Source organism: Dendropsophus ebraccatus, chromosome 1 (genome assembly GCF_027789765.1).
Source record: "Dendropsophus ebraccatus isolate aDenEbr1 chromosome 1, aDenEbr1.pat, whole genome shotgun sequence".
Taxonomy (NCBI): domain Eukaryota; kingdom Metazoa; phylum Chordata; class Amphibia; order Anura; family Hylidae; genus Dendropsophus; species Dendropsophus ebraccatus.
In genome coordinates this window covers 122335709-122354515 of record NC_091454.1, presented here as the reverse complement: position 1 = coordinate 122354515, position 18807 = coordinate 122335709, and the positions used below count along the sequence as shown (strand labels likewise).

The window sequence follows — 18807 nt, the reverse complement described above, 5'->3', positions numbered from 1 at the left end:
AAAGTTGAAACACCTGCTGAGACTAGCAGACACACACAATGTGAGACAGAGGCATGGAATATTTGTCTCCTAAGGGGGAGAGCAGTGGGAGCAGGAGACAATGTGGATTGACACAGAGGCCATTTTTTTCACTTCCTGGATGTCTATCAGCTACCAGTGTGGCAAAACCGCACAGATACAGTAATACATTGTATAGACACATTTATATAAATTTTAATGTACTTTTAATAGAAAACAAGTTTTTCTTATCCGGAGTTCCCCTTTAATTCAACTGAAAATTCGACAGAAAATGATAGAGATTTGTAATTGACTTCTTTTTAAAAGCACCATGTAGAGATAAGCGAACCTCGAACCCGAACATTCGGTATTTGATTAGCGGGGGCTGCTGAAGTTGGATAAAGCTCTAAGGTTGTCTGGAAAACATGGATACAGCCAATGACTATATCCATGTTTTCCACATAGCCTTAGGGCTTTATCCAACGATCAGGTTCGTATGGACTCGAGCATGCTCGAGGTTCACTCATCTCTAGCACCATGTCAAACTTGAAAAAATACACCACTTCCTGTAGGGCATATAGCAGCTGAGAAGTACTGGATTTTTTTAAATAGACATATATTACAAAGCTACATAACTTTCTGACACCCCTTTAAGGCTATATCACACACGGTAAAATAAAAGAAAGATGTGACTATAATTTTGAGGTTAAAATACATCCGTAGTTTCTAAATAATAAAGCTCTGTGTTAAAGCCAATGGGACATTGGCCGGCCATGTACACACCCTATATAGAAGTGGCTGTAATTGATTACAACCATCTAGATAACATGCCCACTATATAAGACCTATGTTTGCAAAATACAGCCGTTTTTTTAACCTGTTCACACATTATTTTATTTTCATTCAAAATTAAAGCCTTATTTTTATTTTTATCTTTACTGTGTGGGAACATAGCCTTAAACTGATGCAATGAAGAGGAGAGCCGGAATCTACTTGGTTACTTGTCCACTTTTACTTTACACCTTTAAAGAAATATATCCTTTAGTCTTTCAGAAAAATAAAATGTTGCCAAAAGAATATTCATGCTAGGTTCTATCCTGGCATAATTTTCCTCTACCACTATAACCTTTGTTCCCAGCGGAGCAGTAGTGCATGTGATTGGTTTACACATTGTTGTATCTATTCCAATTGAAAAATAGTTACAGGTATGTCTTGCTCACAAAGAAATGTAAAAGTTACTTGTAGGACGACCCTTATAAATATAGGGAAATATTTTTTACAAGACAATGATATTATATATGTGTAAGCCTTTGTTATTGAATAAGATGAGTTCTTTTCTATTGTTTTCAGATAAGGGAATGGTACAGAAAGTGGTTGTTCTCCCTGGTAACAGCTCCACTAGCGGAGAACTCATCTTAGAAGAACTGGAAGTCTTTAAGGTTTGGCACCATTTTCTAATTTCCAGAAGTGAACATGTTTACATACATTTTGAACTGACAGACTTGGCGCTATAAGTAAAACTATAGATAAAAGAGCTAGTGTCGTAATGTGTATTTGGGTTAGCTGGGACTAACACTGAATAACGTAATGTTTGGTGAACTCTGTAATTTCACTTACTTCCCATCAGACATGATAAATATAGCTGGCAGCAGAAGTAGTCGGGTAACTAGCATTAAAAGTAAACAGAAGTTTGCTTGTTTTCCTACTATAGTAGAGGGATGATCTCGCTACGTTGTATTGTTGCCAACATTGCAAAACAATTTCCAAGGACATGTTTCCATTGAGTAGATTATATTTATGAAGCCAACTTATTTTAAGACATTGCAGACTACATCCGGACATCCATGCTGAGATTTGCAATTATAACACATACATAGAGAATAATAATAATAAAGCTAATGTACGGTAATAAAATAAAAAGGAAGTGATACTAGGTGACTTGTCTTGTTACAAATACTCCAGAGGGGACATTATTACTACCTTCAGGAAGCTCCTGTTTTTCTCCAAATTCAATGTATTAACAATTCCTGGAAGTAATCTATAAGTAGCTAGACGTAACAGATTGCTGTTTGTATCCTCATGTGTGTCAGCCAGCAGTGTTGAGCTGTTTTTTTTACAGCAACAAATAATATGTCAGGAGCAGCTCTAATGTGCATGGAGGACAGAGGCCTGTGGAGCGAGTGGCTAGATGCCAATTTTCCTTATAAATCAATAATTGAATGGATGAACACATGTAAAATGCACTGCTCAGTAATGATACTTGGGTGGAATCACAGATTGTAGTTTTCAGATGTCATCTAAACAATTTTGTATTTAACTGCAATAGATTGAGCTTATTATTTGAAAATCCACTTGCAAATACAATATGTATCACAGTCTCTGATAGACTACCACAGTTGTCCTTTAGGGTTGTTTAGAGACAGACTTTCTTAAAGCTTCCTTATATGTAGTTCAGGTTTTAATTCTGTGATTGATATCTTTACTGAAGATTTTCAATTATTGTATGTAACGTAGTATTTGATATTCTGATTAGTGTCCATTAACAAAATCTGTTTTGATTTAGAGTCATGCACCTATAAAGTCAATGAAGATTTCTTCAAAAAAGGTAATATGGTTTAGACTGCATTGCTTAATGTACATTTTTATGCACATATACAGTATTACCAGATTATTTACTAAAAAAAGAATTGATGCTAGTAATATACTGAGGCGACCTATTAATGTATACAGTTTGGTTTCAGCACTACATATTTGAAGCCTGTATGCCATTATTTTGATACAGGCAAATTTCAATGTAAATCGTTTATGGTCTTTTCTAAATGGTGTCATTCTTAGCCCATGCCAGATACATGAACAGACTTGCCTGTTGATCAGTCTGGCATATGCTGCATGAGAAGAGCTAATGGTGCACCGCTCACACAGTGCTCCAGTACCAGTGGATCTCATTATTTGTGCTTTATAGGCCTGTTGTAACCATGGTGTCACCCATATTGCTTCCCTATAGTTAAACTTGTATTTTTGTATACCAGCCTTTAACATGAATGAGTGCAGTGGGTAATGGTGCTTTCTTTCAAGAACTAATAAAATCGTTTTTTTTTTTTCTACATAGTCAAAATATAATCTAAATAGATTTAGTGAAAGAAAAAAAATATTGGTGTCCATAGAACATTTGCCCATGTCACAAGCTGATACATGAAGAATTAAGGCAGTTCTGTAAATATCCATCCAAAAACTCCTTATACCGAAGTGTGACCGAGTGGAATATTAGAGTTACCTTAGAACTACATTTCAGGTTTAGATTGCAATTAGGTTGTAAATTGTCACTGCCATTACAAAGACTTTTGACATGTCAGAGAGAGATGTCAAAATTTTTGATAATAGTAAAGAATCTCAGCACTCACCAAAATCAATTGATGCTTATTTATTCAGTCTTGTCAATCACAGATAGGTTACAATGTTAAAAGTTTTGATCGCCTGGGTCTGAGTATTCAGGCCCTGATTGATAGTGAGAACGACCCAGGGCAAGGACTGCATGGAAGCTCCCCGCTGTGTGTCAGTGAGAAAAATCATGCCCCATAGACCCATAAGGGCCTATTTCACAAAGCCAGAATCGTCCCGATTCGGCCGATTATTGCTCTGTGGAATAGAGAGAACGATCAGCCGATCGTTGCCATCGGCTGTTCGTTCATTTAGGTTCAAACCTAAAATCATCGCTATTCCACCCGCGCATCGCTACGTGGAATAGCGGTGCGCGGCGGGTGACTGATGATTTGAAAATATCATACTACCTCACCAGGCTGCATGTCTTCTCCTTATCCGGGTCCCGCGCCGCAGCAGCTTCGGAGCAGCCTGTCTGAGCTGACAGACCAATGACTGTCCGGGACCTCCGCGGCCAGTGATTGGCTGAGCGGTTTGTCACTTCAGCTCCAAAGCTGCTGTGGTGCGGAAACGGGAGAAGGAGAAGACATGCAGCCTGGTGAGGTAAAGGATGAAACAAGGGCTGCAAGGACATCGGTAACAATGTCCCTGCAGCCCTCGTTAAACGATTATCGGTCCGTGGAATAGGCCCAGTAAACGAAGGCCGATTTAGCAGATTGGATGCTTGTTTACATCGTTGATCGGGCCCTAGTCGGCCCGTGGAATAGGACCTATAGTCATGCCCCATAAGGCTGTCTTATCACATGACAGAAGCGGGAGAAAACTGTGCTGAGCGTAGACTTGCTTATTCTCCAGATTTGTAAACACTCAGACCCAGATCGATCAAAACTTTCTTTCTGACATGTCAGAAGGACCGTGACACTTAAAGACAGAACATGGAGATCAAATAACTATACATTTAAATTGATTCCTTGTATGGCCCTAAGGTTATATCCAAATGGTTAGCATTACACCACTATACATTTTTTAGCACTTACTTAATAAAGATCATTGACAGATTAAACTCATTTTTCCACCAACTATGATGACTGTAATTACACTTTACACTCCAAAAAGTAATTTCCTAATCTATGTTTAAAATTGCAAAAAATGTGTCTCAAGGCAGGCATGTAATTTCACTTTCCTTAAGTGATATTTTAAAACCTTGTCTCTAGTTACTGATAAATCATTTGGAGGGGGAGGACTGTAGGGCAGCTAGAGATTAGATTCATTAGTAACAGCATGCTTAGAATCAATTGAGTAGACACATCCTCTCGCACTGATTATATTATATTACATAGAAATTCAGAAATTGCACAGAGCCTGAATACTCATTAATTGATGAAAAATCAAGTACTGAAGCTAAAGGGAAGGGAATCTGTCACGTCTAAAACTGAAAATCAGCCAAGAATTGCACCACGTTGCACATGGTGCACACATTGCAAATGTACCTTTAGATTATTTGGTCTTTACTGCAACAAGCAAAACAGTGCCTTTTATCAGCGTTTCAAAGTGACAAGCAGTCACTGGCCGGTCCTCCATGTAATGCTTCATCTCCAGTCCACCCCTTGCCTTCATGATTGACAAGCAGGGCTCTGGGATGCATATGTGTCAAATGTTCCAATGGTGGTGCACACACCTTGATTTTCCCAGTTTCCCCAGCTACTTCAATGACCACTACTGATGTGATCTGCCTTCCCTGCTTTTCAATCAGCAAGGCCAAGTGTGAATGGGGTAGTGTGACACAGGAGGATAAATGTTAGAGTTGAGACGACCAGTGGCACTGACACACCTCTTTGACACTTTGAAACGCTGATAGAAGGTACTTTTTAATGCTTGGTCAATTTTGAGTTATAGATTTCCCTTTACAATAAAGGTTAAAAAAGGTAAAAGATTACATATCATAAAGTACCTATAATTAGCTAAAGAGTTTTAGAGGTTCAATACTACTACTTTAGCTTATAAATTTATTTACTTATTAAAATGGATTTTTGATGCTTATAGAATCAGTTTAGGTTTTGTCTTTGGGTGCGCAAAAGTTGCAACAATAACAACCGAGAATGTTTCCTGTTATTCACAGCTATTTGATGTGTTTAATATGCTGTCTCTGGTTCTGAACACAAAGCTGAAGGCATAATGAACAGCAAAAGTTTTAAACTTTTTGTTTGAATATTTGAAGAGATATTGCAAATCTAATTGCAGCATTCGATTTTTGAGACAATTCTGGTATTTTAAGGAGTAAGGCTGTGTTCACACATAGCAGTGGATTTACCATCAGATGCATCAGGTCATTCGCACAATAATGTGCAAACCTTCATCCTGCAATATGAGCATTTTAAAATCTGGGATATAGTGGGACAGATTCACTATGGCAAATGTGCCAGAATTCTGGCACATTGTAAACTAATCAATGGTTGGTCTAAATTGAACTAGACACTCTAGTCCAAGTTCACACTGTCTAAGAGTTAGACAGTTTTAGTAAATCTGGGTTAATATATCTTGGAAGTACACTGGTTTTGCAAAATATAATTCTTAAAATAAAATGTAGCCAATTTTTCAAACTGAATTATATTTGCTTTATGTATTGTGACCTCTGTCATTCTGTGATTTTGGCCTTTATATTTTCTAGGCATAGGGCATATTGCCAATAAATTTATTAATATTACTATAACATGCTATAGTCCAAGTGAAAAACCATTTGTTCAATAAGTTCTTACTTTACAGCAACAACTGTACGTTAGCTCAGAAGAAGGTGTCACTCAGCTCTCTTTGCACCGTTGCCACATTTATGGACCTGCATGTGCAGACTGCTGCCTGGCCAGGGACCCTTATTGTGCCTGGGATGGAAATATCTGTTCTAAGTTTTACCCATCTGGGAAAAGGTACGCCATTTGTGTGCGATTACATGATTACATAGGTTTGTTAAGGTAAGGCTTTGTTCCTATGCTTCTGCATTCAGATTGCTGCTAGGGAAACCTGTGACAACAGTAAGCGCATCACTGGCATTCCCCAATGCTTGGATGAGTGCAGAGAAGAAGTGATCAATGCTATATGTCTTCTAAATAATGTTTCCCCTACACACGTATAAATAAATTAAGTTAAAATGTAAGTAAATAAAAGAGAATGCGAAAGTTATGGGTTTTTTTTGCATAAAAGGGGTTGTCGGGGGAGCAAAGGACAGCCGAAGCTTTTGCTCCCAAGTGCTCACTTCTGGCCATTCCACAATTTTGACGTATGCCTTCCAAGATGTTGAAGGACGGGTGCATATCCCGATAATCCTGTGTGGAGATGAAACCACACCCACACGCTATGTCTGATAGCTGCACAATGTCACCGCAACATCTTAAAAATGGACAAGTTTTTATATTTTAGATTGCAAACACAGGTCATGTTGTTACTGGTAAATAACTTGCTCTTCAGGCTTGAAGAGGTTATCCAAGAGCAGAAAAGGTCCTACCTCTTCTACTCTCCAGCGCCCCGCTTACTTTCTCTGACCATCTCTGCTGATAACTTTACTTTCACAGACGAGAGGGAGGCAGTAGCATGGTGCAGGCAATGATTGCAGAGACTTTGGGCAGCTATTGGACATTGCATGTGAGCAAAACCACTAGTGTCCCCCCTTTGCCTGTGGAAGTTATCAGCAGACACAGAGAGAGGAAGTGGAACGCTGGAGAGCAGAACAAGTAGGAACTTTTCTGCTCTCTGGATAACCCCTTTAATTAAAAAGAGCATGCACTGGCCTTTCAAAAATCATAACACAATACAATGTGCACCTTATTTGTTTATCGCATGCAAAAGCTATGCCACATGTAAAAATGTCAAAAAACATGACAATTTTTTATCTATTTCCTCCATTGTACACTGCATTGCATACATTTCTCCTGTAAATTATTCCAAAGAAAAGTCATGGAAGGATATGTATTTTACCTTTTTAGTGCTGATTGATTGAATTGAAACCAGGTCAAGTCAGTTACTGTTAGATTGTCTACTAACAAAAAGCAAACCTATTAATTAAACATATAATTCAACACAGACTAGTGGTACACAGAATGATTAGTAGTTACCTACTGTCATAGAGGGTGTATACAAAAAGACAAAAAAAAGTGCATTCTGCAAATCAAATTACGGATGAAAAAAAAAAAAAAAAGAATGCAAGAAATGTAACATCATTGGCATACATTTACAGATAAAACTGTATATTGTAGGAAAATAAAAATTTTAAGTCTTTGCTTTTCTGAAAAGACAAATATCCTCTAGCTTACTTTTGTGCTTTTCTACTTTATTAGAAGAAGCAGAAGACAAGATATAAAACATGGAAATCCAGTTACCCAGTGCCGTGGATTTAATCTTAAAGGTATTTTTCAGCTCCATTATCTATTTAGTTATATAGTTATTTAATATTTTTCTTTTATTGATTATAGTTGTACATATGATTATTATGCAGTATATGTTTAATGACACTTCTTTTAATATATTGATAACAATAATGGCTACATGTATGTAATAACATTTTTATGAATATACTCAGTATTGTTTTGTCTAGTGGTAGTAATTGTGCTCCAAAGTTAATGTCCAGTTAAGTGCAGTTTAGCATAAGCATAGCTTTAAGCTTTTATATGTCTCAGACAAATCTACTGTTTTTTTTTTATTATTATATGAGAGACTAAATCATAGCTTCCATTCAATATAATTCAGTAGAAATGGGATAGCATAATCCATCTTTAGTTCACTGATTAGGAACTGAGCAATCCTTTAATAGGGTTTTCCCATGAAGAATAACGTTTACATAAAGCACCAAATAATAAACACATTTTATATTGTAGACTAAATAAATGAATCCTCTGGAGAGTTATGACATTTACTTAAAAATTACAGTGCCACCCAGTGTAAAGTGTATATCGATGTACATGTCCACCAAGGGAGCTGAGTGCTGGCCATAGTCTTATTCTTCTTAGCCTTTTAAGGCCATGTTCACACATGGTAATACAGCGGCTGTTCTGTGACACAGCCATGTCCCAGAACGCCCGCTGTCTGAGATATTCTACCAGGGCGATACTGCTGTACCGGCCAGGTGAACATCACTTCTTTTTAATAGGAATGCGGGCACATTAGGGTGTGCCTGCACTTGAATTAACCATAGCAGTGCAAAGTACGTTCTGAGCCATACTTAACATTGCCTGCATAGTCTGTTTCCTGTGGCCGCTTTTTAATGAATAGCAGCCGCACAAAGTAGACATGTCAGTTTTCTGTGCAGCCGCATGGAATTACTTAGTAGTTAATGCGATCGGCCTCTGTGATTAAACAACGGCTGTTGTTGGAAACTTGCAACAATGCCCGTTGTTTAATCAAAAAAATATATTGTTTGAACGTGGCCTAAAACTGTATAGGTGGTTTGGAAGGTAAGAAGGTACTATTCTGTTAGCTGTCAAAGGGGGAAGCAGACTGATTGTGTCCAGAACCTATCCCTGAGCAGCAGCAACACCAAGAGATATGTGGAAACATACAATGTTGAATAAGGTATTTTTATGCCAAAAATTCAGCAAAATACTTTAAAAATGATTAATAGATTTTTAGGAGCCTTAACCCTTAGGGGACACAGCGATCAAGTTGGACAGTGCCTGCTAATAGGCGCGGTCCCGGGCTGCACATACCGCTGCGCGACCCTCCTCTAAACCAGGACGTTCAGTAACGTCCTGGTGCAGCTAGGGGTTAAACTATGTTCACACAAGATACAGATCAACGCAAACAATGCCATTGTTGTAAGACCACGGCCAGAATTAATTTTCACGATCATTTCGGCCATAGTTTTACAACAGTGGATGCAGTTTAGCATTAAACAACTTTCAATAAAGAACAGCTGTTGTTAGTACGTAGTGGGAACATAGTCGTAGAAACAAAGTGATTCATAGGATACCCCCTTTAAGAGTATAGATTTGTTTCTTAGCTAATGATTCACCCTTCAAAGAAATAGGCTACAATGAGAAAAAAAACCTTGGATACACATGAAGCAGCTGAGCTAGATATGCAGCCATACAAATATATAACAGATTAAAAATAGAGTTCTGGTTTTGCTAATGTAACCCAATATTCAGCTGTTTACTATAGGGCTGTTGGTGTAAACAGAATAACCATATTTCACTGTCAGGATGACCTGTTACACACACTGTAATGTATGTTACACATAGATTCTGGTGCCCACTTTCAGTCTAGCTCTCCAGCAGATTTTTCTTTTTACATTAACAGTTTTTTTTTACGTATTTACAGAATAACATTGTAATTATTTTGATTAAAAATACTAAAAATCACACAACAGAACTTACATACAATACAGGACTACAGAACAAAATAGTTTATATATTTTCCATTACAGCAACTGTCTTATCGAAGCATGCTAAAGTTCTATCCTGTCACTGCCAGAACAGCAAGATTAGTAATTACTAGTTTATTTTTACCCATTCTAATTTAAGATGTGAGCTGACATGTCACTTGTGCTCCCAGCTTCTTTCCTTCCATGCTGTACCTTTTAAGAAACATTGACAGTTTGTATGTGGGCACTTTTACTAAGCAAATTCACTTATGGTTAATGTAGAAACTTGTAAATGTCAGTAGCATCCTTTTATGTTATTCCTCATGTATTTGATGTTACATGTAATGATTGAAATGAGAGAATTTTGTATATATACATACTGACTACAGAGAACTTACTGATATACAGTTCAAGTGACCACAAGATATTTCCATTTTCAGAGGATATAATGTATAAAAATATATGGAGTTTCACATTTCTCTGTCACTCGATTAGGTTTCCAATTTACAGTGCTGGGTTTTATTTATAAATGTTTCCAGTTTAAACTTGTAATTCACTAATAATTGATGATTTATATGATTTAAACCAGTGGTTATATGAGCCAAGGTGGCATAAAACCTATGATGTGGTTTTGGTACGATTTACTTTTCTTCCATTTGGCGCAGATAGAAGTAGTTAACTATATTTAGCAGCTTTGGAAATATTGGTGTTTTTGGCACCGTTTACAGGCCCTTCTTTGCTTTCTTTTCAGAATACAGGAACACTGAAGAGATTATTCAGTACGGAGTCAGAAATAACACAACTTTCTTGGAGTGCATTGCCAAATCTCCTCAGGCTTCTGTCAAATGGCTCCTGCAGAAAGATAATGATCGAAGGAAAGAGGTGAGTTACAACTGACCTAGAAACTGGGAAAAAAGGCAAATCAGTTGCTTAAAGGGTTATCTAAGATTACAAAAGCATGGTCACTTTCTCTTAAAACCAGTGCCACCCTGTCCCCAGATTGTGTGTGGTATTACATCTCTTCTTCATTCATTTCAGTGGAACTAAGCAGCAATAACTGGCACAAATTAAGGACAAGAGTGACACTGTATCTGGAACAACACAACCATGTTTTTGTAATGCTGAATAATCCCTTTAAGTCAGTTATGCTACTAAAGATATCACATTATATTCTATAATAGAGTATACTTAAAATACTCAAAGGACACTGTTCTGCAACAATTTGACTCTCTAACTGTCCAAAACTACAGTTTACCAGCATGTCCCAGGCAGCCATAGATTTGAAAGCCACTAAATACAGATACCTGATATAAGGTCTCGGGTAAATCATGGTACAAGTAGGTTTCACATGTGGTTTAAAACTTTGCCAAATCTCACTTGGGACATAGTGGTAAACGAAAAAAAGTTTTTGCATGCGCTACAACAGAATTAAATGCTGTGCTAATGCAGTGATGTTCCTCCTCTTGCTAATACATGGCTGTAGGGTCAAACTTACAAGGTTTGGTTGTAGTCTGTAACTGAGAAGACATCTAGGTTTGCATAGGAGCTGTACACACAAAGTAGTAGTTTTTTTTTTTTTTTTTTTTTAAATCAAGACTATTTGCACCATATTTATTGTGTTTTATACACTTTATAGGCATTTGGAGACCTGAGATATAGTTTAGAGGCAAAGAAATGCAACACCATGCATCATGAAAAATATTGGTGTAAAGTAAGCTAACCAATGGACTTTATAGTTATACGACAATGTCTAAAGATATGCCAAATGTATCTTGTAGCATGAGCCGCTGTGACATATTTGCCTATTTTATTCCTCCTGGTATATGTTTATGCAGATTTATCACAGCTGTCTAAAAGAAAATCTAAGCTCAGAGGACAGCTTTCCTTTCTTGAACTGTCTAGTAAAGTGAAAGCTGCGGTGTTAGACCCAGAAACCCAGCTTAGTATGAGAGTCTTGGCTACCCTTCTAACTACTCTGTTGTGAAAGGGGTTATTGTAAGGGCCCTATTCCACCGGACGATTATCATTCGCATAATCGTTAACAATTAACAATCTCAAACGACTGCTATTGCGAAAGACCTAAAAACGTTCACTCATTTCCATGGAACGATAATCGTTACTTATGATTGTATTTGCAATCGTTTTTTCTTCGCTATTTCTTTGCTAATGCGTTCGTATCTACTGCGAAAGACTGAACGATGTCTTATTCAATGCGAACGATTTGCGAATGTTTTGTGAACGAGCAACAATAAAAATAGGTCCAGATCTTATAAAGCGATCAACAATTTCTCATTCGGTCGTTAATCGTTAACTGCATTTCAACCGAACGATTATCGTTTCAATTCGAACGACTTAACGATAATCTGAACGATAATCATCTGGTGGAATAGGGCCCTAAGATTTATTTATCCACAGGGTAAGAGATAAGTAACTGATTAGTGGGGGGATCAACCACTGAGAACTCCCTATCGATGATGAGACTAAAAGCCCCTGTGAATGAGGAATAACTTTAAAGTGTTACGCCTAAAATACCTTTTGACATGTCTAACGTATTGATCAGTCAGAGGCTCAGTGCTGAGACTCCCACCAATTAATACATAACTAGGAAAAGCACATGGCTATGCAGTTCACTCCCTGAATCCCTGCTCAGTCTAAGATGGCTTCCATTGTAAGTATCTAGAGCTCATCTCCTGTAACAAGTCAGATTAAACAGCAAGCTGAGTAAAGCGAATAGCTGCACCCTTCTCCTAGTTCTCAGCACCTTGACCCTGCCTCCTGATCTAAACTTTAAACATGTCTGCTTGAACTGTGCAAAGTTTTTATAGTGACAGTAATCACCCCTTCACATGGCCATATGCTGCCCTGCAATGCCACTCACAATCTTGGAGTCTATGAAATATGGACTGGATAAGTGTAGGTCCTGTTTGCAGCCCAGGCTCTGAGCAAATGCAAAGAATGAGACATTTATGATCATGTGCATTTGCCTATAGACTACAATGGGACCTATTATTTCTGTGTTTATGGATCCGTCTAAGGCCCCCTTCACACTGTCGTATTTTGCGGTTCCACAAATACAGACATTATAGATCCCAATATAGTATATGGGCAAATGCACAAGACTATGGAGCCCAAAAAATATGGCCTGCACTTAAGTGGTGTAAATTAGCAGTCTGGCATCCATGGTCTATGCAATCCATCCATGACTGTGAGTGCCATACAGAGTGCACAGGGAGTGTCCTCTATTTACCATCTGCAATCATAGGCTGTGCATTGCAGAGCAGCATATGACTGTGTGAAGGGGCCTTAACCTTTAAAATCTTGAGATAGCCCCTTTAAAGAGAGTTAAACAAAAAAAAGCCCTTTTCATATATGTTCCCCAACGTGAAGTGGATCAGATGAGTCATGCTGCTCATTCATTGTCTGGAAAAATAAATCGATATTTATAGTTTTATATAGGTTAATATAGTACAAAGCACTTGGTGTCCTGGATATTTGTGTTTTTCCACATGGCGCTCTTCTGACGTCTCTGGCTATTGACAGTATTTCCAGAAAGCTGCATTTCATTTGTCTATAAATAGACATCTTATCTCCACAATATCCATAATAGGCCATTATGAAACTGTGTTTATAATGAAGCAGACTGAACCTTTGGAATACATTAGTGCTTGTAAGGCTTCTCAGTTTTTCTGTGTTTACATCCTAAAAATTATGATCATCCATTGTTTTATTTCTTTTTAGAACAGGGCACCCTTTGTAAGGCTATGTTCACACAACATCAAAAATATAGAAAAGGCGGCCAATTTTAATATTTAAAAAAAGTCTGTTTTGCCGCAATTTGAACTGACTGCAATGGCAATGCATTGAAGTCAATGGGAAGACGGATGTCTAATGAACACAATGCATTGAATAACGGACGTTTTTACCGCGGACGTCAAAATAATGAATGTCTTTTGCAAACAGTGCACATTTTTATTAGCTGTTCACACAGTTTTTCTTTTTCCACCGTTCTTTCTCTGTTTTTACTATTAAATTCAATGGACTTTTCAATTAAGCCACACCCAAAGGCCAATTGGTAATCCCAAACTAAAATAATGTGCAAACACCAGTAATTGCACTAAGGGGAGGCCAGACAGCTAAATGACATCCTTTATTTTAGACTTAAAATGACAGACGCCATTTTAAACTGAGCTATAAAGACGTTGTGTGAACATAGCCTAAAGACGGGGAAAGTAAAAAGTCAATTCTAGTTTTTGGAAAATACAATTTTCTTTTTAACAAATCTGTCCCATGAAATGTAAAAAATGTTAAAATTATCCTAATCTAGTAACTACTGAGCACAAAGTTAAAGTGTTTGTTGCATGTAGCATTCTGGTCATTGTAGAAGTCTGCAGCATTTGGCAGATGTTAGATGCATTTATTTATCCAATTACTTCCTTACTACTGTATATAGCGTCAGGTTCCACATTGCTATAGAGAGCTTGTCATCACTTACATCATTCCCTGCTCCTCTCAATAGGGTCTAGAAACTAACTATGCTATTTGCTTTTTCTTTTTGATAAAAGATTTAGCTAAGAATGAGACCCATGCTCTCAACACGCCTAGAAATTGTTCACTTCCCAGGAAAGTAGTTCCTCTTGTGTGGATGTCAGGGATTCTGTACAATTTGGAACTGTTAACCTCCACAGCATGACCAAGATCACCAGCTGTGCTTTACTTCTAGACAATACCAGCATCATTGTCTGGAAATGAGTCTTTCGATTGCCAAGAAGCAAATGTTACTTGGGCTTATTTTACAGTGAAAAGTATTTCCAAGTATGTTTCGATCTTTGGAGTGAACGTTCAGATAAAGGATTCTTCAGAGCCAGATGATGAAGCTGATCACATTAGATCTTTGCTTCAAACAATATTGCCTTTGTTTAGAGTGGATAGAAACACATGAAATAAGATTGAAGTGATTATTCCATAAATGATTTATATACCAAAAGTCCTGAAATGCCATTGATACCTTACATTAATCTTCTGTGTTTCTAGCATAAAATAATACCATTCTCTTCATGATTTAGCTTCAGCGCAGCGATACTGCTAATCCGTCCTTGGGAAGGTGGGCTCAGACACAATCAGCCTTGTTCCCCCTCTGGCAGCAGACACTATAGTTTCTTTTCAGCCTCCAATCCAGCTTTACAATCCTAACAAACTGAGAAGTAGTGGTTTAAACTATACTGCCAAGTCTTTACAGAGGCTTTGGTCCTTCCTAGACAACTTCAAAGCTATTTCATGTCGCTGACCTAGCTGTAGAGAAAGTGATTTATTATGTAGAGTATGTCCACTAGCACTAAAATCATTTGGTGGAATACACATCGTCATACATTTTAGAGAAAACCTGGCACAAGGTTTTAGGTGGTTAAACTAAGTGTATGGACTTTTAAGTCTGATTTTATATATGCCTTGCTTTCCCAGCCCTCTAGTCCCGAGATCCTAAAGTTCAGGTGGTGTTCCCCATAGATTGCTTGTCTAGTCTTTTTCACTTCTTTCCTCACTTGTGTTGGCCTTCAGCTGCTTGACATCCACTATGTTTTACATTGAACTATACCTTCTGAGATAAAATCCAATGTGATTGTTCTACAAACCCTGCCCAGCACATGCAAGATTCTCTGGGCTTTTCCTGGCGGCCTCCAGGACTTGTCTAAGATGTCAATGCTAAAGTGCAGACCAGACTTTCTGGCTGCTGGGAGAAGCTCAGCTCTCAGTAAATGAAATTGAAAGTAAATTCTAGTGAATGTCATTCAAGCAGCTTGAGACGGATAGAAGTGAGCACAGGGGCATTGCCGCAAAGTCAAAAAGACAATTATCTCAGCACCGGAGGTCTCAATCTGTAAAAGCAACGTAAACATGAAATCAGATTGAGGAGCCCTATACTATCATGTGCACAATTATGCGTTTTTGAACATTTTAATAGCTCGGACATGCCTACTGTACATATTCTTATATTGTAACATTTCTTTCACAGGTGAAACTGAATGAAAGAATCATTTCTACTGGTCAAGGACTGCTCATCCGATCTATTCAAGACAGTGACCAAGGATTGTATCACTGCATAGCAACAGAAAATGCATTCAAGCAAACGGTAGCAAAAATCAATTTAAAAATCTTAGACCCAGAGCTTGTGACTTTCATGACAGATAAATCTCAGTGGATCTGGGCCAGCACATTAAGTGGACTACAGTTTCACCCCAAGGACCTCACTGGATCATTCAGTCACTCTGAGATGCAGATAATTAACCAATACTGCAAAGAGAGTAGGCAGAAAAAAACCCAAGTCCAAGAAATTCCTAAGCACAAAGGAGAATATAGCAAGTTAAAACTGCTTATGAATACCAGAAAAAGCAGGAACCGGAGAAATCAGTTGCCTGGGTCCTAAGGATTTGCTAACTACAGTTATGAGTTGTGTTACAAGTCACCTAGGGGCAAACAAATAAAAAAAAAACACAATTGGCTTATTTTACCATAACATCAAGTGAACATAAAATACTGAAGTCCTTCTTTTCTAACAGCAACTAAATGTCCAAGCCATTAGCAATTTAGCATGTTCCACCAACATTGAACTGGCTGGTGGTAGATGCCCTCACGTAACTTTGGTATTTTTGTTTATGTGTTAGAATACAGTACATGTCAGATTTGTTATCATTAAATCTTATTTATTAGATTTTTATTTAGATAGATTAAAATAAACATAACAAATGATCCAGGTTGTAACAAATTCTACCACTGGCCCAGAGTCTATTTATACTGACTGTAGAAATGTAGGCTATACTAAATGTAATGGAGTGCTCCGGGAACATGTCTTACATATATGTTAGTGAGCACATATAAATCCAGCATGCTTTTGACAAGATATTGCAATGGAGAGTTTTCATCCCGTGTTGTATTTATCTTGAAACATACGCAAGGTTTAGTTGACTGACAGTTTGTGTGATGTTGTAGCCCATATCGATGTATGAGTAAGAAGGAAATATGAAAGTAGTTTAAATCATGGTTGGGAAAGCACATGGTTTGAAAGGGAGGAATGTGGTGAGGACTAAGGATGGTCCGAAACCTGCCGAGGTTCGGGTTCGTATGAACCCGAATGCTCTGCATCAGATTCATGCTGTCTGGCCACTCCGTGCAGCGGGTGGATACAGCGGGATAGCCTATGGCTATGGCTGTATCCCAGTTTTCCAGGCGGTTCTCCCGCTGTATCCACCCTCTCCACGGAGCGGGCAGACAGCGGGAATCATTGCTGAGAGTTTGGGTTCGTACAAACCCGAACCTCGGCAGGTTCGGACCTTCCCTAGTGAGGACTAATGTTAGAATTTTAGTACCTCCATTTCAAAGGAAATATGAAAGTCTGCCTAAAAATAATTGTTTTATTATTAAAAAGGGAAAATATAAAATGTCTGGAGAAGTTTCTTAGAATCCTGTTCTTTTTTTTTAATTTTATTTTTACTATTAATCAAGGGGCAGGGGTCCGTCATGCACTTGTCTAAGCTGGAGAAATCACATTTAAATATATTATTTTAGTACATTGTTTAACTCAAACAGCAAATGGGTAAGGTTAAGTGTAAAGATGATGACGTGTGATTACATATGTGAGAATCCAAATTTATGTTATTTTTATATTTTGACTTTTTTTTAACACATATTTAAACTTGTACATTTGAACTTAGTTGCTGTAACTTAAAAATAAATGTTACATTTTAGATTTTTTGAAAGCTATTATTTTTTAATTTTTACAGTAAAGAGGTTATATTTTGCTTGCATATGGTACCATTTAAAGGTAACTTCCATTTATAAGAACCTTTGCTTCCATCACATGTGGACTATCTATAAGTTCCATGTTCAAACTGTCTGAAGTCCTTTGAGTTGCAGGATTCACATTACAGTATGTTGGAAAGCTAGTTATAGTTGTATTTTCCCTTAGATGCCACTGGCATCACAGCCCCATTACTGTTTACTAGAGATGAGCGAGTAGTAGTCAATCGAGTAGCGATTTAATAGAATATTACACTGTGCGATATATAACAATGCCAGGGGGGGGGGAGGTGAGAGCATAGGAGCACGCTGGCATTGCGAGAAAAGCGTGTACATACCTTGGCTGGCTTAATTATGTGACCTCTAATTATAGGAACTCAGCTCCTGCTGCTCGTTATCAGATGCCATCGTCAACCTAGTGAGGGAGAGATCCCGGAGTAGGGACAGTAAGGATTTTAGCTGATTGTAGGCAGGCAAGACCTCTTTTTACACTACACTATACTGCACAACACTGCATAGACCTCTGGATATACAGTGAATAGGCCGGCTACCAACACATTAGCTGCTTATTCTCACAGACAGGCAGCACTAGATCTATTTGCTCCTAAATTCTAATTGTTGCAGGACAAGTTGAGGGAGAGATCTTGGAGTAAGGATTTTCACAGATTTTAGGCAGGCAAGACCCCAAAAGGGTCTTTTAGGGCAGGCAAGACCCCTTGTTAGGGCTACTACACAGCACAGCATATAGCTCCATCCATACAATGCATAGACTACCAGGACATCGGACAGACAGGCAGGCAGTTTATAATTCCCCTGTATACACCTGTGTTGGCCTATTTCCTGTTACATTCAAATTATCAAAGGGCACCTAATTGTGCTCTGCACTATGTTTAAAAAAAAATCTGTAACGTATCGCCTACTGCCATATGTAAAACTTTACAAGCATACTATATATGCCAGTGTTGGCTTAGTTGAGTTCCTGTTACATACAAATTATCGCAGGACAGTTTATTGCGCTCAGCACAAGGTTTAACAAAAATAAATTTGTTGCGTATTGATTGCCACCATACTTAAAACTTTACAATCATACTATATAGGCTTGATCTGTGGTTGTCATAGGCAAGGTGATTTAAAGGGGTGCAGAAAAGTTTTTCTTTTGATTACAATTTGGCTTTCTGTCCTTACTAATGTATAGGAAAGAAGGTTACCTTGTATTTTTTTCACTTTAAAGAGAGGTTATGTTGTGTTTGTAGTGTATTGTTGAGAGGCTGTGATAGTGACGTTATTCTGCGATTTGG

The 18807-nt window shown here is 37.9% G+C and overlaps 1 protein-coding gene across 1 annotated transcript in view; it reads left to right on the top strand.

The window, feature by feature from the left end:
- Window positions 1-17463, top strand: part of SEMA3C (semaphorin 3C) — a 135092-nt gene extending 117629 nt beyond the window's left edge. Inside the window, exons 13-18 of the mRNA XM_069978277.1 lie at window positions 1348-1436; window positions 2561-2602; window positions 6139-6296; window positions 7701-7768; window positions 10473-10603; window positions 15729-17463. Coding sequence (XP_069834378.1) covers window positions 1348-1436; window positions 2561-2602; window positions 6139-6296; window positions 7701-7768; window positions 10473-10603; window positions 15729-16139 — 899 coding nt within the window. The 3' untranslated portion in view covers window positions 16140-17463. The remainder of the gene's footprint in view (window positions 1-1347; window positions 1437-2560; window positions 2603-6138; window positions 6297-7700; window positions 7769-10472; window positions 10604-15728) is intronic.
- The last annotated feature ends 1344 nt before the right edge of the window (window positions 17464-18807 follow it).